Below are 27,491 nucleotides of genomic sequence, written 5' to 3'. Positions count from 1 at the left end.
GGATATACACCGGGGGGAGGGAGGATAGATGGATATACACCGGGAGGAGGGAGGATAGATGGATATACACCGGGGGGAGGGAGGATAGATGGATATACACCGGGAGGAGGGAGGATAGATGGATATACACCGGGGGGAGGGAGGATAGATGGATATACACCCGGGGGAGGGAGGATAGATGGATATACACCGGGGGGAGGGAGGATAGATGGATATACACCGGGATGATAGATGGATATACACCGGGGGGAGGAGGGAGGATAGATGGATATACACCGGGAGGAGGGAGGATAGATGGATATACACCGGGGGAGGGAGGATAGATGGATATACACCGGGGGAGGGAGGATAGATGGATATACACCGGGGGGAGGGAGGATAGATGGATATACACCGGGAGGAGGAGGGAGGATAGATGGATATACACCGGGGGGAGGGAGGATAGATGGATATACAGCGGGGGAGGAGGGAGGATAGATAGATATACATCGGGGGGGAAAAGGACGGATATACCGGGGGAGGGAGGAGATCACATATGGTTCCATGGTCGGTCGTTGCTAGGTGACCGGGAGGAGAGTCTATCGGTTGCTAGGTAACGCCTGCATCCCGGTGTGACAGCGCCACGTTCCCTGACCTCTGACACAAATTGACTCCGCCTATATTCTTTAGCTAATCACGTCTCTCCGCGAACTAATGACGCATTTAGACACGAACCAATAAGACGGCGCCTGGCGGAGCCTGTTACCATGGTGACGCTTGCCTTTACCGTGTGAAGGGGCGTCTCCTGGGCGGTTTGTGGGCGTGGTTTGTCAACTGGGCAGGGATTGAAATTTGTCCGGTTCAGAGAGACAAGCCCGGAGCGGAGCGGAGACCGGGGCCGGAGGATGATAGAGGTGAGGCGGGATAGAGAGGGGGCGGGATTGTGTGCGACCCCCAGAGGTACACCGTATACACACCGTCAGCTGGACTGTATATATACACACTGCCTGTCAGCTGGACTGTATATATACACACTGCCTGTCAGCTGGACCATATATATATATACTAGATAATGTACCCGGCGCTGTCAGTGTGTTCTAAGGTGCCCAGGAGGCCAATCTAAAGGTATTGTTTCATCTGAGTTAATCAGTGGAATTAGTGTATACCTGTAGTGCATAGTTGGAAGGGTTCTGTATACCTGTAGTGTGTAGTTGTGTGTGTGTGTGGGTGGTGTGGGGGGGGGGGGGGGGGGGCGGTTGTATACCTGTACGGTATAGTTGAGGGAGGTCCTGAGTACGGAGGTCCTGAGTACCTGTAGTGTATAGTTTTGGGGTCCTGTATACCTGTAGTATATAGTTGGTGGAGGTCCTGTATACCTGTAGTATATAGTTGGTGGAGGTCCTGTATACCTGTAGTGTAAAGTTTGGGGTCCTGTATACCTGTAGTATATAGTTGGTGGAGGTCCCGTGCACCTGTAGTGTATAGTTTTGGGGTCCTGTATACCTGTAGTGTCCTGTATACCTGCAGGGTCGTATTTACTATTAGGCACCCATGGTCTTGTGCGTAGGGTAGCAACTTGCAGAGGGGCAGTACCCTCCCGTTCAGACTTACCAGAAAATCTGGTGTCTTTTCGAGGGGGGGGGGGTATGGCGGTATTGGTCAGGTCTGGTATAGCGGTGTTATCCTGTCTGTGGGCACAGTATTACTTCTCCTCTCCTCTCTGTGTTACTTCTCCTCTCCTCTCTGTGGGCACAGTATTACTTCTCCTCCTCTCCTGTCTGTGGGCACAGTATTACTTCTCCTCTCCTCTCTGTGGGCACAGTATTACTTCTCCTCCTCTCCTGTCTGTGGGCACAGTATTACTTCTCCTCTCCTCTCTGTGGGCACAGTATTACTTCTCCTCTCCTCTCTGTGGGCACAGTATTACTTTTCCTCTCCTCTCTGTGGGCACAGTATTACTTCTCCTCTCCTCTCTGTGGGCACAGTATTACTTCTCCTCTCCTCTCTGTGGGCACAGTATTACTTCTCTTCCTCTCCTCTCTGTGGGCACAGTATTACTTCTCCTCCTCTCCTGTCTGTGGGCACAGTATTACTTCTCCTCCTCTCCTGTCTGTGGGCACAGTATTACTTCTCCTCCTCTCCTCTCTGTGGGCACAGTATTACTTCTCCTCCTCTCCTGTCTGTGGGCACAGTATTACTTCTCCTCCTCTCCTCTCTGTGGGCACAGTATTACTTCTCCTCCTCTCCTGTCTGTGGGCACAGTATTACTTCTCCTCCTCTCCTCTCTGTGGGCACAGTATTACTTCTCCTCCTCTCCTGTCTGTGGGCACAGTATTACTTCTCCTCCTCTCCTGTCTGTGGGCACAGTATTACTTCTCCTCCTCTCCTCTCTGTGGGCACAGTATTACTTCTCCTCCTCTCCTGTCTGTGGGCACAGTATTACTTCTCCTCTCCTCTCTGTGGGCACAGTATTACTTCTCCTCTCCTCTCTGTGGGCACAGTATTACTTCTCTTCCTCTCCTCTCTGTGGGCACAGTATTACTTCTCCTCCTCTCCTGTCTGTGGGCACAGTATTACTTCTCCTCCTCTCCTGTCTGTGGGCACAGTATTACTTCTCCTCCTCTCCTCTCTGTGGGCACAGTATTACTTCTCCTCCTCTCCTGTCTGTGGGCACAGTATTACTTCTCTTCCTCTCCTCTCTGTGGGCACAGTATTACTTCTCCTCCTCTCCTGTCTGTGGGCACAGTATTACTTCTCCTCCTCTCCTGTCTGTGCTCACAGTATTACTTCTCCTCCTCTCCTCTCTGTGGGCACAGTATTACTTCTCCTCCTCTCCTCTCTGTGGGCACAGTATTACTTCTCCTCCTCTCCTGTCTGTGGGCACAGTATTACTTCTCTCCTGTCTGTGGGCACAGTATTACTTCTCCTCTCCTCTCCTCTCTGTGGGCACAGTATTACTTCTCTCCTCTCTGTGGGCACAATATTACTTCTCCTCCTCTCCTCTCTGTGGGCACAGTATTACTTCTCCTCCTCTCCTCTCTGTGGGCACAGTATTACTTCTCTCCTGTCTGTGGGCACAGTATTACTTCTCCTCCTCTCCTGTCTGTGGGCACAGTATTACTTCTCCTCCTCTCCTGTCTGTGGGCACAGTATTACTTCTCCTCCTCTCCTCTCTGTGGGCACAGTATTACTTCTCCTCTCCTCTCTGTGGGCACAGTATTACTTCCGGTGTGGCAGGGTTCTGCTCGGACGGGTTCCCGAGTTGGTGATAGAACCAGTTTAGTAGCTTATCACATTGCACATCCGGGGATTAATAATGATTCATATAAGGCTACAGAGAGGGAGGAGGCGGCTGCGGGGGAGGGAGGAAGGAGGTAGGAGGCCGGGGGAGGAGGGGGAGGGAGGCCGGGGGAGGAGGGGGAGGGAGGCCGGGGGGGGGGGGGAGGGAGGAAGGAGGTAGGAGGCCGGGGGAGGAGGGGGAGGGAGGCCGGGGGCGGGAGGGAGAAAGGAGGCCGGGGGGGGGGGGGGGAGAAAGGAGGCCGGGGGGGGGAGGAAGGAGGCCGGGGGGGGGGGAGGGAGGAAGGAGGTAGGAGGCCGGGGGAGGAGGGGGAGGGAGGTCGGGGGCGGGAGGGAGAAAGGAGGCCGGGGGGGGGGGGAGGAAGGAAGGAGGCCAGGGGAGGAGGGGGAGGGAGGCAGGAGGCCGGGGGAGGAGGGGGAGGAAGGCCGGGGGCGGGAGGGAGAAAGGAGGCCGGGGGGGGGGGGGGAGGAAGGAAGGAAGCCAGGGGAGGAGGGGGAGGGAGGCAGGAGGCTGGGGGAGGAGGGGGAGGAAGGCCGGGGGCGGGAGGGAGAAAGGAGGCCGGGGGGGGGGGGGGGAGGAAGGAAGGAGGCCAGGGGGAGAGGGAGGAAGGAGGCGGCAGGGGGGGAGGGAGGAAGGAGGCCGGGGGGGGGGAAGAAAGGAGGCCGGGGGGGGGGGGGAGGAAGGAAGGAGGCCAGGGGGGGAGGGAAGAGGCGTCAGGGGGGGAGGGAGGAAGGAGGCCGGGGGGAGGGAGGAGGCGGCAGGAAGGGAGGGAGGGAGGATGGAGGCCGGGGGGGGGGGAGGAGGGAGGCCGGAAGGGGGGGAGGAAGGAGGCCGGGGGGGGAGGATGGAAGGAGGCCCGGGGGGAGGAAGGAGGCGGCAGGGGGGGAGGGAGGAAGGATGCCGGGGGTGAGGGAGGAAGGAGGCCTGGGGGGGGGGGAGGAAGGAGGCGGCAGGGGGGGAGGATGGAAGGAGGCCCGGGGGGAGGGAGGAAGGAGGCCTGGGGGGGGGGGGGGGAGGAAGCGGCAGAGGTGGTTGGGGGGGACGGGATGGATGTCGGGGGGAGGGAGGAGGCGGCAGATCAGGCCTGGGGGGGAGGGAGGAGGAAGTGGCAGAGGCAGTCAGGGGGTTAGGGAGAAGGCAGTCGGGGGTGGAAGGAGGTGGCAGAGGAGGCCGGGGGGGAGGGAGGAAGGGGCACATGTGACGTGCACCAACAGCAAGCAACCATCCTTACAGTATCTGCACCCTCCCTGACACCCCTACACCCGCTGTGCCCACCATAACAGTATCTGCACCCTCCCTGACACCCCTACACCCGCTGTGCCCACCATAACACTATCTGCACCTTCCCTGACACCCCTACACCCGCTGTGCCCACATTAACAGTATCTGCACCTTCCCTGACACCCCTACACCCGCTGTGCCCACCCTCACAGTATCTGCACCCTCCCTGACACCCCTACACCCGCTGTGCCCACCATAACAGTATCTGCACCTTCCCTGACACCCCTACACCCGCTGTGCCCACCATAACAGTATCTGCACCTTCCCTGACACCCCTACACCCGCTGTGCCCATCCTTACAGTATCTGCACCTTCCCTGACACCCCCTACACCCGCTGTGCCCACCATAACAGTATCTGCACCCTCCCTGACACCCCTACACCCGCTGTGCCCACCCTCACAGTATCTGCACCTTCCCTGACACCCCTACACCCGCTGTGCCCACCCTCACAGTATCTGCACCTTCCCTGACACCCCTACACCCGCTGTGCCCACCATAACAGTATCTGCACCCTCCCTGACACCCCTACACCCGCTGTGCCCACCCTCACAGTATCTGCACCTTCCCTGACACCCCTACACCCGCTGTGCCCACCATAACAGTATCTGCACCTTCCCTGACACCCCTACACCCGCTGTGCCCACCCTCACAGTATCTGCACCTTCCCTGACACCCCTACACCCGCTGTGCCCACCCTCACAGTATCTGCACCTTCCCTGACACCCCCTACACCCGCTGTGCCCACCCTCACAGTATCTGCACCTTCCCTGACACCCCTACACCCGCTGTGCCCACCCTCACAGTATCTGCACCTTCCCTGACACCCCTACACCCGCTGTGCCCACCATAACAGTATCTGCACCCTCCCTGACACCCCTACACCCGCTGTGCCCATCCTTACAGTATCTGCACCTTCCCTGACGCCCCTACACCCGCTGTGCCCACCCTCACAGTATCTGCACCTTCCCTGACACCCCTACACCCGCTGTGCCCACCATAACACTATCTGCACCTTCCCTGACACCCCTACACCCGCTGTGCCCACCCTCACAGTATCTGCACCTTCCCTGACACCCCTACACCCGCTGTGCCCACCATAACACTATCTGCACCTTCCCTGACACCCCTACACCCGCTGTGCCCACCCTCACAGTATCTGCACCTTCCCTGACACCCCTACACCCGCTGTGCCCACCATAACACTATCTGCACCTTCCCTGACACCCCTACACCCGCTGTGCCCACCATAACACTATCTGCACCCTCCCTGACACCCCTACACCCGCTGTGCCCATCCTTACAGTATCTGCACCTTCCCTGACACCCCTACACCCGCTGTGCCCACCCTCACAGTATCTGCACCTTCCCTGACACCCCTACACCCGCTGTGCCCACCATAACACTATCTTTCCTTACACCCCTGTCGTCTGCTGTCCGTTGTATAGCGCCCCCTGGCTGTGGTCACTCAGCAGCACATGTATGATGGTCTCTCTGCAGACACTATGGTGGAGTACGAGGGTCCGCCCTGCCAGCCTCCTGCTGATCTGTACCCTGCTGACAGCGGGCACCGTGCCCATCGACACAGACAAGACCAAAGTGAATGTGGAGTCAGCAGATGATGGGCAGAAGTCTCAGTCCTCTGTGAGTAGTAGTTGTAGCGGGGAGGGAGTAGCTGCATTGGGGGCCATGACGCTGACTTGTATCATGTGACAGGACACAGGACTCTACTACGACCGCTACCTCCGGGAGGTGGTTGAGGTCCTGGAGACCGACCAGCATTTCCGAGAGAAGATCCAGTCCGCCGACATCGAGGACATCAAGGTGAGAGGGGGAACCTCCAGGGGGCACATACTTTTCTGGAGAGACCACCAGGGGGCACATTCTTTACAGGAGAGACCACTGGGGGGGTTGTTTGGGGGGGGGGGGCACATACTATACAGGGTATAATCTCTGGGGAGCACATACTATACAGGGTATAATCTCTGGGGAGCACATACTATACAGGGTATAATCTCTGGGGAGCACATACTATACAGGGTATAATCTCTGGGGGGCAGATACTATACAGGGTATAATCTCTGGGGAGCACATACTGTACAGGGTATAATCTCTGGGGAGCACATACTATACAGGGTATAATCTCTGGGGAGCACATACTGTACAGGGTATAATATCTGGGGGGGCACATACTATACAGGGTATAATCTCTGGGGAGCACATACTATACGGGGTATAATCTCCAGGGGGCACATACTATATGGGGTATAATCTCTAGGGGGCAGATACTATACAAGGGGGTATAATCACCGGGGGGCTCATACTATATGGGGTATAATATCTGGGGGGGCATATACTATACAGGGTATAATCTCTAGGGGGCAGATACTATACGGGGTATTATCTCTAGGGGGCATATACTATACAGGGTATTATCTCTAGGGGGCAGATACTATACAGGGTATAATATCTGGGGGGGCATATACTATACAGGGTATAATCTCTAGGGGGCAGATACTATACGGGGTATTATCTCTAGGGGGCATATACTATACAGGGTATTATCTCTAGGGGGCAGATACTATACAGGGTATAATATCTGGGGGGGCATATACTATACAGGGTATAATCTCTAGGGGGCAGATACTATACAGGGTATTATCTCTAGGGGGCATATACTATACAGGGTATTATCTCTAGGGGGCAGATACTGTACAGGGTATAATCTCTGGGGAGCACATACTATACAGGGTATAATCTCTAGGGGGCAGATACTATACAGGGTATTATCTCTAGGGGGCATATACTATACAGGGTATTATCTCTAGGGGGCAGATACTATACAGGGTATAATATCTGGGGGGGCATATACTATACAGGGTATTATCTCTAGGGGGCAGATACTATACAGGGTATAATCTCTGGGGGGCACATACTATACGGGGTATAATCTCTGGGGAGCACATACTATACAGGGTATAATCTCTGGGGGGCATATACTATACGGGGTATTATCTCTAGGGGGCAGATACTATACAAGGGGGTATAATCACCGGGGGGCACATACTATACGGGGTTTAATCTCCAGGGGGCACATACTATATGGGGTATAATCTCTGGGGAGCACATACTATACAGGGTATAATCTCTGGGGGGGGGGGGTTGGGGGGGGCACATACTATACAGGATATAATCCCTGGGGAGCACATACTATACAGAGTATAATATCTGTGAGCATATATTATATAGGGTATTATCTCCAGGGAGCAGATACTATACAAGGGGGTATAGTCTTCAGGGGGCACATACTATACGGGGTATAATCTCATGGGGGCACATACTATACGGGGTATAATCTCCAGGGGGCTCGTACTATACGGGGTATAATCTCCAGGAGGTACATACTATACTGAGTATATTCTTCAGGGGCACTTACTATACAAGGGGGCACATTCTATATGGGGTATAATCTCCAGGGGGCTCATACTATATGGGGTATAATCTCCAGGTGGCACATACTATACGGGGTATAATCTCGAGGGGGCACATACTATACGGGGTATAATCTCCAGGTGGCACATACTATACGGGGTATAATCTCCAGGGGGCTCATACTATATGGGGTATAATGTCCAGGGGGCTCATACTATATGGGGTATAATCTCCAGGTGGCACATACTATACGGGGTATAATCTCGAGGGGGCACATACTATACGGGGTATAATCTCCAGGGGGCTCATACTATATGGGGTATAATCTCCAGGTGGCACATACTATATGGGGTATAATCTCGAGGGGGCACATACTATATGGGGTATAATCTCGAGGGGGCACATACTATACGGGGTATAATCTCCAGGGGGCACATACTATACGGGGTATAATCTCCAGGGGGCTCATACTATACGGGGTATAATCTCCAGGGGGCTCATACTATATGGGGTATAATCTTCAGGTGGCACATACTATACGGGGTATAATCTCGAGGGGGCACATACTATACGGGGTATAATCTCCAGGTGGCACATACTATACGGGGTATAATCTCCAGGGGGCTCATACTATATGGGGTATAATCTCCAGGTGGCACATACTATACGGGGTATAATCTCCGGTGGTGGCTCCGCCCTACCATATAACTAGTGTCGTCCTCCGCAGAGCGGGAAGATCAGCAAGGAGCTGGACCTGGTCGGCCATCATATCCGGACGCGTCTGGACGAGCTGAAGAGGCAGGAGGTGTCGCGGCTGCGGATGCTGATCAAGGCCAAGCTTAGCGCCCCTGAGAGTGAGTGCCCCCCCCCCGTTATTACACTGGGGGATCTCTATATTAGGGGGGCACCAGTCACCCCATGGCTCTGACCCTTCTGTCCGCTCTGCAGGTGCCGGCATCGATCGCCGACTGCTCCTCCAGCAGTTCAATCACCTCAACCACATGAACCCCGACTCGTTCGAACCCCAAGACCTGGACCTGCTGATCAAAGCGGTGAGTGTGGGGGCACTACTGATTCCAGAGCGACCCGCATCCAGGGACATGACATATGACACGCCCCTAGGTGCACACATTGGGGTCACATGGCATGAATACCTGGCATTGGGGGGAGGGGGGGGTCACACAGACCTGACCCATCGGGGGAGTGGGGGTCATATGGAGAGGTCATCTGACCCGGGGAGGCACATGTACAGCTGGATCCCTGCTTGGTCCTGTATAGTGATGATAGTGGATGATGGCGCCCTCTGCTGGCTGCTTTAACATACTACACGCTGCTATTTTCAGGCCACTAAAGACTTGGAGAATTACGACAAGGAGCGTCACGACGAATTCAAGCGTTACGAGATGATGAAGGAACACGAGAGAAGAGAATATCTAAGGGGCCTGGATGAGGAGACGCGGAAACAGGAGGAGGCCCGATATGAGGAGATGAAGAAGAAGCACAGGGAACACCCCAAGATTAACCACCCTGTGAGTCACTTTGGGGGATCACTCGTCCATCACCATGGAGCAGGGGTGGGGGGCTTGTTAAAGGGCCATACACTGCTCTTATTAACCATCTCTTTCCCAGGGCAGCAAGGACCAGCTGAAGGAGGTCTGGGAGGAGACGGACGGCTTGGATCCCTCTGATTTTGACCCCAAGACTTTCTTTAAGCTTCACGGTAAGTAATGAGAGACCCTTATCTAACGTTACTGACGACCACTGGACCATCCATGGACTCAGCGGCGGGGATGTGGTGGCGTCTGTAGTCAGGAGACCGGAGCAAAGACCGGACCGTCCATGGACACAGCGGCTGGGATGTGGTGGCGTCTGTAGTCAGGAGACCGGAGCACAGACCGGACCGTCCATGGACACAGCGACGGGGATGTGGTGAGGGTGGTATCAGTAGTCAGGAGACCGGAGCACAGACCGGACCGTGCATGGACACAGCGACGGGGATGTGGTGGTGTCTGTAGTCAGGAGACCGGAGCACAGACCGGACCGTCCATGGACACAGCGGCGGGTATGTGGTGGCGTCTGTAGTCAGGAGACTGGAGCACAGCCCGGACCGTCCATGGACACAGCGACGGGGATGTGGTGGCGTCTGTAGTCAGGAGACCGGAGCACAACCCGGACCGTCCATGGACACAGCGACGGGGATGTGGTGGCGTCTGTAGTCAGGAGACCGGAGCACAGACTGGACCGTCCATGGACTCAGTGGCGGGGATGTGGTGGTGTCTGTAGTCAGGAGACCGGAGCACAGACCGGACCGTCCATGGACTCAGTGGCGGGGATGTGGTGGTGTCTGTAGTCAGGAGACCGGAGCACAGACCGGACCGTCCATGGACACAGCGACGGGGATGTGGTGAGGGTGGTATCTGCGGTCAGGAGAGCGGGGCACAGACCGGACCGTACATGGACTTAGCAACGGGTATGTGGTGAGGGTGGTATCTGCGGTCAGGAGAGCGGGGCACAGACCGGACCGTCCATGGACACAGCGACGGGGATGTGGTGAGGGTGGTGTCTGTAGTCAGGAGACCGGAGCACAGACCGGACCGTCCATAGACGCAGCAATGGGGATGTGGGGGTGTCTGTAGTCAGGAGACCGGAGCAAAGACTGGACCGTTCAATGGACTCAGCAACGGGGATGTGGTGGTGTCTGTAGTCAGGGCAAAGACTGGACCGTCCATGAACACAGCAATGGGGATGTGGTGGTGTCTGTAGTCAGGAGACCGGAGCAAAGACCGGACCGTCCATGGACACAGCGACGAGGATGTGGTGGGGGTGGTGTCTGCGGTCAGGAGAGCGGGGCACAGCCCGGACTGTCCATGGACGCAGCAGCAGGGATGTGTTGGTGTCTGTAGTCAGGGCAAAGACCGGACCGTCCATGGACGCAGCAACAGGGATGGGGTGGGGGTGGTGTCTGCGGTCTGGAGACCAGTGCACGGAGCGTGCCGTCCATGGACGCAGTGACTGGGATATGGTGGTGTCTGCGGTCAGGAGAGCGGGGCACAGACTGGACCGTCCATGGGGGCAGAGACTGGGATGTGGTGGTGGTGAGGGGTGTCTGTGGGACACAGACCCATCCCCGGGGAAGGGCGGCAGCCATAGTGTCACATAATGCAGCTTATCCATCTCCTTACAGACACCAACAGCGATGGCTTCATCGATGAGCAGGAGCTGGAGGCGCTCTTCACTAAGGAGGTAAGCGAATGCTACGGTATATGTTAGTATCATGTGATGGGGTGGGCGCTGCCGCTCAGGCTCTCCTCAGTCACCATGCCCTGACTGCTCCTTGGTGTCTCTGCAGCTGGAGAAGGCCTATGACCCCAAAAACGAGGAGGATGACATGATTGAGATGGAGGAAGAGCGATTACGGATGAGGGAGCACGTGATGAATGAGGTGAGGAGCAGTACCCCCCAGTATTACAGGGTCCCGGGCTGTGACAGACAGGCAGTACTGTGTAAGCCCCCCCCAGACATTGCTGATGAGTCACAGGTTAAAGTTCACGTCCGTGGAGCTTAGGACGTCCTGACCAGGGATTGATGAGCTTTGTCCTTGGGGCTGATCCCAGGTAAACAGATTATTGTCACCTGACTGTGAGGCTCCCGTATGGTGAGGGGGCCGGGGGGGGAAGGGGGGGGGGTATAGCACATACTTATGGGCTGCAAAATCTGCCCCATTCTGTTCAACAGCACAGCAGAGCCCCCATCACTGCAGTGTGGCAGATTGTGCTGCTCCTCCATATTGATGATATCATGTCCTGTATCTGCAGGTGGACGTGGATAAGGATCGGCTGATCAATCTACAAGAATTCCTGCGAGCAACCGAGAAAAGAGAGTTCCTGGAGCCGGACGGCTGGGAGGTAATGGAGGCCGGCGCTCCGTACAGGCTGGTCTCCGCCAGTGTATAGTGCCCTCCCTGCTCTCTCCTCCCTCCTGACCTCCCCTGCTCTCTCTCCTCCCTCCTGACCTCCCCTGCTCTCTCTCCTCCCTCCTGACCTCCCCTGGTCTCTCTCCTCCCTCCTGACCTCCCCTGCTCTCTCTCCTCCCTCCTGACCTCCCCTGCTCTCTCTCCTCCCTCCTGACCTCCCCTGGTCTCTCTCCTCCCTCCTGGCCTCTCTTGCTCTCTCTTCGGTCTCTCTCCTCCCTCCTGGCCTCTCTTGCTCTCTCTTCGGTCTCTTTCCTCCCTCCTGGCCTCTCTTGCTCTCTCTCCTCCCTCCTGACCTCCCCTGCTCTCTCCTCCCTCCTGACCTCTCTTGCTCTCTCCTCTCTCTCACTCCTCCCTCCTGGCCTCTCTTGCTGTCTCCTCGGTCTCTCTCCTCCCTCCTGGCCTCTCTTGCTGTCTCCTCGGTCTCTCTCCTCCCTCCTGGCCTCTCTTGCTGTCTCCTCGGTCTCTCTCCTCCCTCCTGACCTCTCTTGCTGTCTCCTCGGTCTCTCTCCTCCCTCCTGACCTCTCTTGCTGTCTCCTCGGTCTCTCTCCTCCCTCCTGGCCTCTCTTGCTGTCTCCTCGGTCTCTCTCCTCCCTCCTGACCTCTCTTGCTGTCTCATTGGTCTCTCTCCTCCCTCCTGACCTCTCTTGCTGTCTCATTGGTCTCTCTCCTCCCTCCTGACCTCTCTTGCTCTCTCCTCGGTCTCTCTCCTCCCTCCTGGCCTCTCTTGCTGTCTTCTTCCTCCTGACCTCTCTTGCTCTCTCTCTCTCCTCCCTCCTGGCCTCTCTTGCTGTCTCCTCCCTCCTGGCCTCTCTTGCTGTCTCCTCGGTCTCTCTCCTCCCTCCTGACCTCTCTTGCTCTCTCCTCGGTCTCTCTCCTCCCTCCTGACCTCTCTTGCTCTCTCCTCTCTCTCTCTCCTCCCTCCTGGCCTCTCTTGCTGTCTCCTCGGTCTCTCTCCTCCCTCCTGGCCTCTCTTGCTGTCTCCTCGGTCTCTCTCCTCCCTCCTGGCCTCTCTTGCTGTCTCCTCGGCCTCTCTCCTCCCTCCTGACCTCTCTTGCTCTCTCCTCGGTCTCTCTTCTCCCTCCTGGCCTCTGTTGCTGTCTCCTCCCTCCTGACCTCTCTTGCTGTCTCCTCGGTCTCTCTCCTCCCTCCTGACCTCTCTTGCTGTCTCCTCGGTCTCTCTCCTCCCTCCTGACCTCTCTTGCTGTCTCCTCCCTCCTGACCTCTCTTGCTCTCTCCTCGGTCTCTCTCCTCCCTCCTGGCCTCTCTTGCTGTCTCCTCGGTCTCTCTCCTCCCTCCTGACCTCTCTTGCTGTCTCCTCAGTCTCTCTCCTCCCTCCTGGCCTCTCTTGCTGTCTCCTCCCTCCTGACCTCTCTTGCTGTCTCCTCGGTCTCTCTCCTCCCTCCTGGCCTCTCTTGCTGTCTCCTCCCTCCTGACCTCTCTTGCTCTCTCCTCGGTCTCTCTCCTCCCTCCTGACCTCTCTTGCTCTCTCCTCTCTCTCTCTCTCTCCTCCCTCCTGACCTCTCTTGCTCTCTCCTCTGTCTCTTTCCTCCCTCCTGGCCTCTCTTGCTCTCTCCTCGGTCTCTCTCCTCCCTCCTGGCCTCTCTTGCTCTCTCCTCGGTCTCTCTCCTCCCTCCTGACCTCTCTTGCTGTCTCCTCGGTCTCTCTCCTCCCTCCTGGCCTCTCTTGCTGTCTCCTCCCTCCTGACCTCTCTTGCTCTCTCCTCGGTCTCTCTCCTCCCTCCTGACCTCTCTTGCTGTCTCCTCGGTCTCTCTCCTCCCTCCTGACCTCTCTTGCTGTCTCCTCAGTCTCTCTCCTCCCTCCTGACCTCTCTTGCTCTCTCCTCGGTCTCTCTCCTCCCTCCTGGCCTCTCTTGCTCTCTCCTCGGTCTCTCTCCTCCCTCCTGGCCTCTCTTGCTCTCTCCTCGGTCTCTCTCCTCCCTCCTGGCCTCTCTTGCTCTCTCCTCGGTCTCTCTCCTCCCTCCTGGCCTCTCTTGCTCTCTCCTCGGTCTCTCTCCTCCCTCCTGGCCTCTCTTGCTGTCTCCTTGTTCTCTCTCCTCCCTCCTGGCCTCTCTTGCTGTCTCCTCGGTCTCTCTCTTCCTTCCTGACCTCCCCTGGTCTTGCTCCTCCCCCCTGACCTCTCTTGTTCTTGCTCCTCCCCCCTGACCTCCTCCCTTTATCATATACAGACTCTGGAGGATCAGCAGATCTACACTGAGGAGGAGCTGCAGGAGTTTGAGAAACACATTTCTAAGACTGAAGATGAACTGAACAGAAAGAGAGAAGAGCTGGACCGGCAGCAGGAGGAGCTGAACAAGCAGCACCAGCACATCCAGGCCCAGCGGCAGGAGCTGCAGCAGGTAACCCGGGCATAGGGGGCGCTGCAGTGCTCACATACCGGGCCAGTAACAGCTGCTGCACAATGTCTGCTTTGCCCACAGCGGCTGCCAGTAACTGCCCCACCCACAGCGGCTGCCAGTAACTGCCCCACCCACAGCGGCTGCCAGTAACTGCCCCACCCACAGCGGCAGCCAGTAACTGCCCCACTTGTGCTTCTCCAGGTCGTCCAGCAGATGGAGCAGAAGAAGCAGCAGCCGCCGGTGCCCCATGCCCTCCCTGATCCCGGAGCCCATTTCCAGCCAGGTATGTTCTGTTATACTGGATTTAGTAGGATCTGGCTGTGGGTTGCCTGTGTGAGAGCTGATTGTGCGTGAGCGTGCGGTCCGCCTGTGTGAGCGTGCGGTCCGCCTGTGTGAGAACTGATTATGTGTAAGCGTGCGGGCTGCCTGTGTGAGAGCTGATTGTGTGTGAGCGTGCGGGCTGCCTGTGTGAGAGCTGATTGTGTGTGAGCGTGCGGGCTGCCTGTGTGAGAGCTGATTGTGTGTGAGCGCGCGGGCCGCCTGTGTGAGAGCTGATTGTGCATGAGCGCGCGGGCGGCCTGTGTGAGAGCTGATTGTGCGTGAGCGTGCGGTCCGCCTGTGTGAGAGTTGATTGTGTGTGAGCGAGTGGGTGGCCTGTGTGAGAGCTGGTTGTGCGTGAGCGTGCGGCCCGCCTGTGTGAGAGATGATTGAGCGTGCGGTCCGCCTGTGTGAGAGCTGATTGTGTGTGAGCGTGCGGGCTGTCTGTGTGAGAGCGAGCTGATTGTGTGAGCGAGTGGGCGGCCTGTGTGAGAGTTGATTGTGTGTGAGCGTGTGGGCCGCCTGTGTGAGAACTGATTGTGTGTGAGCGTGAGGGCTAATTGTGTGTGAGCGAGTGGGCGGCCTGTGTGAGAGTTGATTGTGTGTGAGCGTGCGGGCTGTCTGTGTGAGAGCTGATTGTGTGTGGGTCACCTCTGTGAGAGCTGATTGTGTGTGAGCGAGCGGGCCGCCTGTGTGAGAGCTGATTGTGTGTGAGCAAGCGGGACGCCTGTGTGAGAGCTGATTGTGTGTGAGCGTGCGGGCTGCCTGTGTGAGAGCGGGCTGATTGTGTGTGAGCGAGTGGGCGGCTTGTGTGAGACCTGATTGTGTGTGAGCGTGTGGGCTGTCTGTGTAAGAGCTGATTGTGTGTGAGCGGGCTGATTGTGTGAGGGAGTGGGCGGCCTGTGTGAGAGTTGATTGTGAGCGTGCGGGCGGCCTATATGAGAGCGGGCTGATTGTGTGTGAGTTGCCTGTGTGAGAGCTGATTGTGTGTGAGTGTGCGGGCCGCCTGTGTGAGAGCTGATTGTGTGTGAGCGGGCTGATTGTGTGAGGGAGTGGGCGGCCTGTGTGAGAGTTGATTGTGAGCGTGCGGGCGGCCTATATGAGAGCGGGCTGATTGTGTGTGAGCGAGTGGGCGGCCTGTGTGAGAGTTGATTGTGTGTTAGCGTGCGGGCCGTCTGTGTGAGAGCAGGCTGATTGTGTGAGCGTGTGGGCGGCCTGTGTGAGAGTTGATTGTGTGTTAGCGTGCGGGCCGTCTGTGTTAGAGCTGATTGTGTGTGAGCGCGCGGGCCGTCTGTGTGAGAGCAGGCTGATTGTGTGAGCGTGTGGGCAGCCTGTGTGAGTGTGCGGGCCGCAGATATACAGCCTGAGCTCAGATCACAGATCCTGGAGAAAGCATCTATAGTGAGAATGTCCACAATGATGGTGGTGATAATAGTAATGGTGGTGATAATAATGATGGTGGTTGTAGTAGATGACCTGGATGCTTTTGGAGATGTTGGTGGTGATGATCTTGATGATGATGATGATGAGGTCACTGATGATGGTGATAATGAGGTCGCTGATGGTGATGATGATAATGAGGTCGCTGATGATGATGAGGGTGATAATAACAATGGTGGTGGTTGTAGATGATCTGGACACTGATGGTGGTTGTAGTAGATGATCTGGACATTGATGGGGATGATGATGATGGTGCTAACAATGATGGTGGTTGTAGTAGATGATCTGGACACTGATGGGGTTGATGATGATGGTGTTAACAATGATGGTGGTTGTAGTAGATGGTCTGGACACTCATGGTGATGATGATGGTGATAACAATGATGGTGGTTGTAGTAGATGATCTATACCAGTGGTGACACCCAGAGCCCTGACTGCTGTGCAGCTCTGTCCTGGGGGCAGCACAGCGGAGTGGGGGCATCTACAGTATGGGAGCAGCACGGGGGGCATCTATAGTATGGGAGCAGCACAGGAGGGATGGGGGCATCTATAGTATAGGAGCAGCACGGGGGGGTGGGGGCATCTATAGTATGGGAGCAGCACGGGGGGCATCTATAGTATAGGACCAGCACAGGAGGAATGGGGGCATCTATAGTATAGGAGCAGCACGGGGGGGTGGGGGCATCTATAGTATGGGAGCAGCACAGGAGGGATGGGGGCATCTATAGTATAGGAGCAGCACGGGGGGCATCTATAGTATGGGAGCAGCACGGGGGGCATCTATAGTATGGGAGCAGCACGGGGGGCATCTATAGTATAGGACCAGCACAGGAGGGATGGGGGCATCTATAGTATAGGAGCAGCACGGGGGGGTGGGGAGCATCTATAGTATAGGACCAGCACAGGAGGGATGGGGGCATCTATAGTATAGGAGCAGCACGGGGGGGTGGGGGCATCTATAGTATAGGAGCAGCACGGGGGGTGGGGGCATCTATAGTATAGGAGCAGCACGGGGGGCATCTATAGTATAGGACCAGCACAGGAGGGATGGGGGCATCTATAGTATAGGAGCAGCACGGGGGGGTGGGGAGCATCTATAGTATAGGACCAGCACAGGAGGGATGGGGGCATCTATAGTATAGGAGCAGCACGGGGGGGTGGGGGCATCTATAGTATAGGAGCAGCACGGGGGGTGGGGGCATCTATAGTATAGGAGCAGCACGGGGGGTGGGGGCATCTATAGTATAGGAGCAGCACGGGGGGGTGGGGGCATCTATAGTATAGGAGCAGCACAGGGGGGTGGGGGCATCTATAGTATAGGAGCAGCACGGGGGGGTGGGGGCATCTATAGTATAGGAGCAGCACGGGGGGGTGGGGGCATCTATAGTATAGGAGCAGCACGGGCGGTGGGGGCATCTATAATATAGGAGCAGCACGGGGGGGTGGGGGCATCTATAGTATAGGACCAGCACGGGGGTGGGGGCATCTATAGTATAAGAACAGCATGGGGCGGTGCTTCAGAGATGGGGCTATCTACAGCAGCCTAATAGTGTATGGGGAAGAGAGGTGTTCATACCTTACGAGGGGCCAATACATATGGGGATTTGTGTAGAGATCAAGATGGTGTGAGAGGTGGATTTCACAATGTCTGACAGACTCTGTGGCAACAAGTTTGGGAGAAGTCTACATGATGGCCAAGAGAGATCTAGAAGAATAGGAAGAGAAGAGAAGCCCCCTATGATCCACTCAGAGAATACTGGATGTAACTGCACTGTAATCACGTATATGGTCTGCAGAACCTATGTACAGCTTTGATCTACCCTGATATGGTGACTGTATGGGGTGATATTGGTCAGTATGTGGTAGTTATATGGCAGTAGTACCTTGTAATCTGCTACTGGTTGTATTGCTCTCATACACTCACCGGCCACTTTATTAGGTACACCATGCTAGTAACGGGTCGGACCCCCTTTTGCCCTCAGAACTGCCCCAATTCTTGGTGGCATAGATACAACAAGGTGCTGGAAGCTTCCTCAGAGATTTTGGTCCATAGTGACATGATGACATCACACAGTTGCCGCAGATGTGTCGGCTGCACATCCATGATGCCAATCTCCCGTTCCACCACATCCCAAAGATGCTCTATTGGATTGAGATCTGGTGACTGTGGAGGCCATTGGAGTACAGTGACCTCATTGTCATGTTCAAGCAGAAATCGAGACTCATCAGACCAGGCAACGTTTTTCCAATCTTCTACTGTCCAATTTCGATGAGCTTGTGCAAATTGTAGCCTCAGTTTCCTGTTCTTAGCTGAGCGGAGTGGCCCCCGGTGTGGTCTTCTGCTGCTGTAGCCCATCTGCCTCAGAGTTGGCCGTACTGTGCGCTCAGAGATGCTCTTCGGCCTATCTTGGGTGTAACGGTTGGCTATTTGAGTCACTGTTGCCTTTCTATCAGCTGGCACCAGTCTGCCCATTCTCCTCTGACCTCTGGCATCAACAAGGCATTTCCGCCCACAGAACGGCCGCTCACTGGATGGTTTTTCTTTTTCGGACCATTCTCTGTAAACCCTAGAGATGGTTGTGCGTGAAAATCCCAGTAGATCAGCAGTTTCTGAAATACTCAGACCAGCCCTTCTGGCACCAACAACCATGCCACGTTCAAAGGCCTCAAATCACCTTTCTTCCCCATACTGATGCTCGGTTTGAACTGCAGGAGATTGTCTTGACCATGTCTACATGCCTAAATGCACCACTGAGTTGCCGCCATGTGATTGGCTGATTAGAAATTAAGTGGTAACGTGCAGTTGGACAGGTGTACCTAATAAAGTGGCCGGTGAGTGTATACATGTGACTGCAAACAGCATTCCCTCCCCCTTTTATCTATTTAAATAACACACGGACACATAAAATTTTTGAAAACTGTGGAAGTTATGGCCACGGGTTTATTTAGGCGTCAGCTCAGCAAAACATTAAAATTAGACCTTTAAAATTTTATTCATAAATATCACTCATAACATTTGGTAACGTAACATAAAGTACTAGATATCCAACTCAGATCTAATGTCCCCCCCTAAATAACATGGGGCGACCCACCCAACAATGCCGTGGCCAACTCCACTAAGGGCCAGATTAAACACGTCCAGGCCGATATCGGACAGATGAATCCCATCAAACCAATATAGACCAGGAACGAATCCCTCTAACTCGATGTGGCAGTATGAAATACGGCCTAACGTCAAAAAATGCGCCAGACCTCTATTAAGGCGGCGCCTAATCATCTCGAGGTATGTGAAGCTACTATAAGACCACATGAGCCTCGGGATAGTCTCGGAAAAAATAAAACTGTATTAGGTAACAAACTATGTAAAACACGAAATGTGAGCTTCACGTCCCCAAACAAAACATCAGTACGCCTTCGCCCAATGTCATTCCCACCTGCATGTATGATCATAACATCAGGCGGAGGCCAGACTCTACAGACCCCTTCGACAAGGTCAACAAGCTGTACCCAACGAAGACCTCCCCCTCCCCATAAACTGCTACCTCGTTCGAACCCAAGTTGCTAGTATATATTCTGTCCAAGGCGCCCAATACATGTATGAGTGTCCCAGGACCCAAACGATAGTTGGAGTGAAATAAAATCAAATACACAAGTGAGGCCTAACATACAATTTGTATCTATTAGAACTAGCGATGTCACGATACCAAAATTTTGAGTTCGATACCGATACCAGCTTTCGGATTTCGATACTCAATACCAATTCGATACTAAATAAAAAGTTTGAGAAAAAAACACGTAAAAATACAAATATAATTTCCCTTTTCCCTGACTACAGATATGTTCCCCCCATGCACAACATTTTTATTTATGTGACTTCTTGATCACTTTGTTACATTTTATAGTTCGGACAATTCACATGTAATGGATACATGAATGTTTTTTGTTTTTTTTTTACTTTTTTTTGAAAAAAAGGGAAAAGGGGGGATTATTAGAACCTTTATTTTTTGTTTTATTTTAAAACACTTTTTTTTTACATTTTTTATTCCCCTCTAACCTCAAGCATACCTCCCTGTGCACAACAACTCCCAGAATACCTTCTTGTGGGGAGTTGTAGTGCACAGGGAGGTATGCTAGGAGTTGTAGTGCATAAGAAGGTATGCTGGGATGTTTTGAAAGGCTGCTGCCGCGCAACTGCAACTCCCAGCATACCTCCTTGTGCACTACACCTCCCAGCATAACTCCTGGTGAACAACAACTTCCAGCATAATTCCTTGTGCTTTGCAACTCCCCACAAGGAGGTATGCTGGGAGTTGTAGTGCACAAGGAGGTATGCTGGGAATTGCAGTTGTGCAGCTCCTGACACAACTCTGTGCAGCATACATTCTTGTGCACTACAACTCCCAGCATGCCTCCTCGTGCACAAAGAGATATGCTGGGGGATGTAGTGCATAAGGAGGTATGCTGCTGGGAGTTGTAATGCATTAGCAGCCTCCTGGCACAACAACTCCCAGCATGCCTCCTTGTGAACAACAACTCCCCACAAAAAGGTATTCTGGGAGTTGTTGTGCCACTGTATTGGTGGGCCCCGCGGGAATGGAGGGGCGGCGACAGGATTGTGGACCCGGAGGTTGGGGAACTGGCTGGTGTAAGGGACCACTGCCGCAGCACTGGCGGGTCCCGTATTTGGAATGGTTGAATGACTGCCGCCCGCGGGATTGCGGGCAGCAGTCATTAGCAGTGAGGGGCCGATCCATATGCAGCAGACTCGTGCTGCATATGGAGCGGCTCTGCAGGGGTTAAATGCCGCTGTCGGTTATGACAGCGGCATCTACCCTTTAGGGCAGGGGTACTCAACAACTTTTAGTGTAGGTCACTTACCGGGATCTATTGTCAGGTGAAGGTCCGAGCTGAACATCAGTAGGAAACGTGTTTTGTTACTTTGTCACAAACGTTCAACTATTTATATACAGAATTGCTGCTTATTAGCGGGAAAATTGGCATATTTTTCTCTCTCACCAGGCCTTTGATATTAGGTACAAAGGGGGTGACTGCCCTGGTAGTATATAGCCCCCCTGTTGCTCCCCCAGTAGTGTATAGCCCCCCCTGTGCGCTCTCCTTCAGTAGTATATAGCCCCCTGTTGCTCCCCCAGTAGTATATAGCCCCCCTGTGCGCTCTCCCCCTGTAGTATATAGCCCCCTGTGAGCTCCCCCCAGTAGTATATAGCCTCCCCGTGCGCTCTCCCCCTGTAGAATATAGCCCCCTGTGAGCTCCCCCCAGTAGTATATAGCCCCCCTGTGCGCTCTCCCCCTGTAGTATATAGCCCCCTGTGCGCTGTCCCCCAGTAGTATATAGCCCCTGTGAGCTCCCCTCAGTAGTATATAGCCCCCCTGTGCTCTCCCCCTGTAGTATATAGTCCCCTGTGAGCTCCCCCCAGTAGTATATAGCCCCCGTGAGCTCCCCCCAAGTAGTATATAGCCCCCCTGTGAGCTCCCCCCTGTAGTATATAGCCCCCTGTGAGCTCCCCCTGTAGTATATAGCCCCCCCATGCGCTGTCCCCCTGTAGTATATAGCCCCCTGTGAGCTCCCCCCAGTAGTATATAGCGCCCCTGTGCTCTCTCCCCAGTAGTATATAGCCCCCCCTTGTGCTTTCCCCCTGTAGTATATAGCCCCTGTGAGGTCCCCCCTGTAGTATATAACCCCCTGTGCGCTCCCCCCAGTAGTATATAGCCCCCTCAGTAGTATATAGCCCCGTGAGGTCCCCCCTGTAGTATATAGCCCCCTGTGCGCTCCCCCCAGTAGTATATACCCCCCTAAGTAGTATATAGCCCCCTGTGAGGTCCCCCCTGTAGTATATAGTCCACCTGTGCGCTCTCCCCTTGTAGATGCCCCCCAGACAGAAAAAAAAAAAATAACAAAAACAACTCACCTAGCACCTCGTTCCCCGCTGCGGCTGTCTTCGTCTCTTCCCGTCGGTCCGGCCCCCGGCTGATACGCGCTCTGTAGGGATGTCCCGGGGATTCCCCAGCAGAGCGCACATCAGTGACCTCAGCGTACGCCGCTGGCCTGCACTTCCGGGAAGGACAGGCCGGCAGCGTACACTGAGGTCTGTGGTGCGCGCTCTGCTGGGGAATCCCCGGGACATCCCCAGAGAGCGCGTATCAGCCGGGGGCCGGATCGACACTGCCCCCAGCCCCACAGGCATACTGACATCTAAGGACAGTACGCCTATGGGGCGGGAGGCAGTGCGGTGGGGAGCGGGACGGACCGGATCCGGGGCGGTTAGGAGGTCTGACCAGGGGTCCGGACAGCTGGCCTCCGCTGTCCGGGTTCGGACCGCGGTCCGCCAGTTGAGGACCCCTGCAAATAGCCGGCACTAGCGATCGCTGTGTGCCGGCTATTTAAATTTGGCGCCGCCGGGAGCGGAGAGCTCGCGGGCGGAGGAGGGGACACCAGGGGGCAGGGGGCGGCACACAGAGAACACGGCCGGCGCTCAGGTAGCTGCCGGCCGTGTTCTCTGCACCATACTTCATGTTAATCTGCACTATTATGCAGATTAACATTAAGTATCGATACCAGGAAATCCTGGTATCGAACCGTTTTTCTGACCGAAATATCGATAGTAATATCGATATTTCGGTGCATCGTGCATCACTAATTAGAACTCCACCTACCTATCCGTTTAATGTTAGTAGGGGATAAACCCAATCTAAACACTTCCGTAGCGGCCCCAATACGAAATAAATGAGCAGAAAAATCAGCCACTTCCATTCCCAACAGAGTCAAACACTTCTTAAACACAGAAACAAACTGATACGCCACCTTAGACAGAATTGCCTCATAAGAACTCAAACACACCGAATTACAAACAACTAAACCTCAATAGCATAGGATAAGTAACAGAACGACGCTTGTCATTTACCACACCACGCAACAATTTAACACCCTTCAAAAGTTGCTTTACGGCAAAACACAGACATTGGCGAAACACCCAACCAACGTTGATAAAAGGACACACCTGAAACTATTCTCAAAACCACAGAAAATGACACTCCATGAGACAATAAATCAGACAAAAACATCAGTTACATCAGCGGCGTGGTAAGAATGGAACATCCTCGGTTATGACTAAATTTGCACCACCTGAGCCAAGCTGCCGCATAAGACTTCCATGTAACAACAGACAAGGATTTTCTGAGGAACTCGCATATCAATCCCATATCAAATTCCATAACTCGGGAGAACAGGAGAGTCCCTCTTGATCCGCATCTGGCACCAAAGCCCGGAATCGGAAAAACTGTAGGCGAGACAAGGCATCTGGGATCACATTACAAGCACCAGGAACATATTTAGCTTCCAACCAAATATTCAATATAAAACATAACAACACTAAATGTCTCAACAATTTTACTACCATAACCGATTTGGACGACGTACAGTTAATAGCATACATTAACCCTTTATTGTCCGTACTAACCTGAATACGTTTGCAGCGTCATCCGAAGCTCAGCCGCGATTGGCTGAGCACAGTTATGCTCAGCCAATCGTGGCTGAGCTTCGAATGACGCTGCAGAGGGCGGCTGGCACTCGGGAAGATCCGCTGGCCTCCCGAAGAAGACGTCACTGCTGAGGATCGGAGACCGTGGACGACATGAGATGCGGTGAGTATAATGCACCACACTTCCGGGTCTAGCGTGGGTGGGGGGAAACACGGGGAAGGGGGCCATTCACAGACATAACATACATTACAAAGTTGTATAACTTTGTAATGTGTGTTATTCTGTGAATAATTTTTTATCGCCGGACAACCCCTTTAAGGGAAGAAGTAAGGCGTATATGAGAATAAGAGGACAATAAGCCTTTAGTAACCGCATAAAAACGCCTACAAAAAACCTTTCCCAACGGAATAACACGAACGGCAAAAACTAAATTACCTAGTAAACTCTGTAAATTCCTCAACGTAACCTTCTTCTTAATCAAAAAGGAAGACAACAAACCCCAAATTTTTAAAACCTTAGCTTCAGGTAAACAAAACTCCATCCTAACTCTATCAATCACAATACCCAAATATTCAATCCTCATACATGGCATAATGGTTTTATTCTCCGCCAACGGAACTCCAAAGCTAGCACAAATCCGCATAAAGGAAGACAGCAAATGCTCGCAGTTGTCTGTGAGAGCCCGTCCCACAATCAAAAAATCATTCAAATAATGACAACACGTAGACAAACCGCTAAATTCCTTAATTACCCATTCTAAAAAACACGAAAATGACTCGAAATAGAAACATGACAAGCAAAACCCCATCGGGAGTGCCTTATCGAAATAAAATTGGTCACGCCATATAAAACCCAAAGGATTAAATTCAACAGGACATACGGTTATGTGGCTCCTTCTTTGGAATCAAACCCAAAAATTAGGGAATGACAGACAAGGAAAAGGCCCTTCAATCCGACCCTCCCTAAGCTCTGACAATTTGTTATCCACCTCCAAAGGTTTAAACCTAATGGAATTAAGATTGTCCAATTTCATGCAACCGACTCCTGTAAATTCAGGTACTGGAAAGCCAAATTCAAAAGCGCACAATAACAGATCAGCCGTCTGCCGGTTTGGACAGACTCCTAACCATGGACGCATTCTTTCCAGATTCACCGGTGTCCGAGCTTTTTGATAGCACATCCCTGACAAAACCTGCAGGCTGTGCACCCTGACCAAGCTTCTGGACACTGGATGAGATTGGGCACAATGCGCACATTCGTGGCGATATTTGCATGATTGAGCCCATTTACAGGTAGACTTGTTTAAGGCAAAACAGAGGCCTTTACGAAAGGAAGGAGCATTAGAAGACGTAGCCACTGGACGAGCCCTCTGCGGAATCATGAGTTGTATCCTTAGACCCACATCTTTTTTACCCCATTTTAAACTAGGGTAAACAGACAATTTCTGCCTAAACATCTCGTCGTATGTTAACCATGCCACGCCACCAAAATTACGGTAAGCGTCCAATATGATATCAACGTGTTGGAAAAGAGAATGGCAGACATCAGGGTACCGCTCACCCCGCACAGATGCATAAATACAGGAGGCCTGCAACCAATTATTAAAAGACTTATAAACCGCAGGTTTCTTCCTCTCATCGTCTTTGTCATCCTTCCTCTCCTTAAAATGAGGCAACAAAAAAAAAAAATACAGCGATAAACTCCAATTTCCAAATTTTTTCTTTCACAGAAGGGGCTAAATGAAGCCCTAATGGAGAGATATCGCAGGGCAATGCTTCTTTCAAGCAAATCTCAGGTATATCCGGCTACACAACTGACTCCGATTGTTCACACGCATCTCCGTACATACAGCATCCTTAACCCATGTACTCACAACGGACTATTTACCCATATTAGTAGGGGAAGATACAGACAAACGATCAGTAGCAATTTCTGCATCTAAATCATCAGAATTGCCCAGCGTTCTCAAAAATGTGGCTATCCCAGACAAGATCTTTTTATCAACAGCAATAGACTGCCCAGCATTAGATACCTATACTGGCGCCAAAGGGGGGAGGGGTCGCTAGAAGCACCACACTCACCCATTTCTTTGCTCCTACGGCACCCTGCATTGCAGCACCAACTATCCATTCCGGTTCCTCCTCCTTCTTCTGCTGCCCTGCTCTAATAGCGAAGGTGTCACCTCCCTTGACTTCTCCTCCGGCCTCGTGACGGATGTAACTTCCTGCAGCAGACATCGATCTCCCGGTCCGGGGTTTAAGCTGTAGCACCGGACAATTATCGTTTAGATTCGAACGATCTGAACGATAATCGTCCGGTGGAATAGGGCCCTAAGCTGTAGCACCGGACCCGATGCAGCTTCGTCCTCACAGGATGATGGCGCAGCACCAATGGCCCCTATCGCTACGGAAGCAACTCCACTCGACCCAGAAGCCATAGCCTCCTCCTCTTTGGCGGTGAGTGACAGACACTGCTTTAACCAATCTTCACCGCCAACCCCAGATGCTCTGGAAAGGACTTTATAACATAAATCCTGCATTGCGCAATCACTTCTCTCACGACGACAGGCAGCGGCAGGTCAATCTCCGATTACTGTTTAACGTCTTCCCGCTGAAACTTCTTTTAAAATACCGATGTGATGACGTCACTGCTGTATCTGGCCAATCATTAATATACTTACCTAAATCTACCCAGATACAACACCCCTTGTATAAAATCCTTATATCTGTGAAACCAAACTGACCTCCCTTATGGGGAGATTGGACTATACCAATTAACCTAAAAGCCTAGTTAAGATGGAGCCGCTGCACTCACGTGTATCCTCTTCACTACAGGCTCCGAGGATATTTCAGGATTATTTGGTCAGTAACAATATGGCGGTAATCTGTATGGTGATAATATTTGCTCTTTATAATGTATATTGGGGTTATTGTTGGCTTTCCACCACATACCTAAGGTAGGACATAAGTGGTGATGGCTGTGGTTACCTCCCCAGGACGTACAGCATATAGCCGTACTGTATATAGCCGTACACTATGGGAAAGCACAGACTCCAGGCATAATGATGGCAGTCCTCACTCTGCACAGTATTCAGGTTACAGCCAGGCCATGTCGGCACTCTGAGATAAATAAGTAGGATTAGGGTGGAAATTCTGGCACTCCGTCTCAGAATGATCTAGATGCTGATAGGGATGATGGTGGTAGTGATGATGGTGGTAGTGATGATGATGATGGTGATGATTAGGGATGGTCCGAACCTGTTTTGGTTCAGGTTCGTACAAACCCGGACTCTCGGCAATGATTCCCGCTGTCTGCCCGCTCCGTGGAGAGGGTGGATACAGCGGGAGGACCACCTGGAAAACTGGGATACAGCCTATGTATCCTCGACAGGTTCGGACCATCCCTAGTGATGATGATGGTGGTGATAATGATTATTATGATGATGGTGGTGATAATGATTATTATGGTGGTGATAATCATGGTGATGATGATAATAATTATGATGGTGATGATGATGGTGAGAATGATTATTATGGTGGGGGTGATGATGATGACAATAACAATGGTGGTGATAATAAGGATGATGATGAGATTATGGATAATGGTAGTTGTAGTAGATGATCTGGACGCTGATCTCTCCCCCCCCTTCCCCCCCTACAGCTGGTGAACAGGTAAGTCATTTGGCATCTCCAGAAGTCGGGAATCCTCAGCAGCTGCCCCCAGGACACCTGCCGGACGCCGCTGTAGCTCACAGCCAGCAGACTCCATAGGCGGCCACCGGCCAGAATGGACATTACCTGAAACTACTGAGCATTGGGCCCCTGGGATCTGCCTCCAGCCTGCCATCACCTGGGGCCTCACCTGTCGCTGTGCACCCCTCACCGGCCAGGAGAATAAAGTCCTGTTATTTTCTGTGTA

The 27,491-nt window shown here is 53.5% G+C and overlaps 1 protein-coding gene across 1 annotated transcript; it reads left to right on the top strand.

The window, feature by feature from the left end:
* Nucleotides 1–753: 753 nt before the first annotated feature.
* NUCB2 (nucleobindin 2) lies at nucleotides 754–27,491 on the top strand. Its single transcript, XM_069965007.1, has 13 exons — nucleotides 754–893; nucleotides 6,057–6,200; nucleotides 6,273–6,380; nucleotides 8,716–8,842; nucleotides 8,937–9,040; nucleotides 9,332–9,517; nucleotides 9,618–9,708; nucleotides 11,173–11,231; nucleotides 11,338–11,430; nucleotides 11,804–11,893; nucleotides 14,148–14,318; nucleotides 14,520–14,601; nucleotides 27,234–27,491. The coding sequence occupies exons 1-13, from the start codon at nucleotides 885–887 to the stop codon at nucleotides 27,341–27,343; spliced, it is 1,374 nt and encodes a 457-aa protein (XP_069821108.1). The 5' UTR covers nucleotides 754–884; the 3' UTR covers nucleotides 27,344–27,491.

This window comes from Dendropsophus ebraccatus, chromosome 4 (assembly GCF_027789765.1).
Source record: "Dendropsophus ebraccatus isolate aDenEbr1 chromosome 4, aDenEbr1.pat, whole genome shotgun sequence".
Taxonomy (NCBI): Eukaryota; Metazoa; Chordata; class Amphibia; order Anura; family Hylidae; genus Dendropsophus; species Dendropsophus ebraccatus.
Note: the sequence above shows the minus strand (reverse complement) of the source record. Positions and strands in the feature narration are given on the sequence as shown.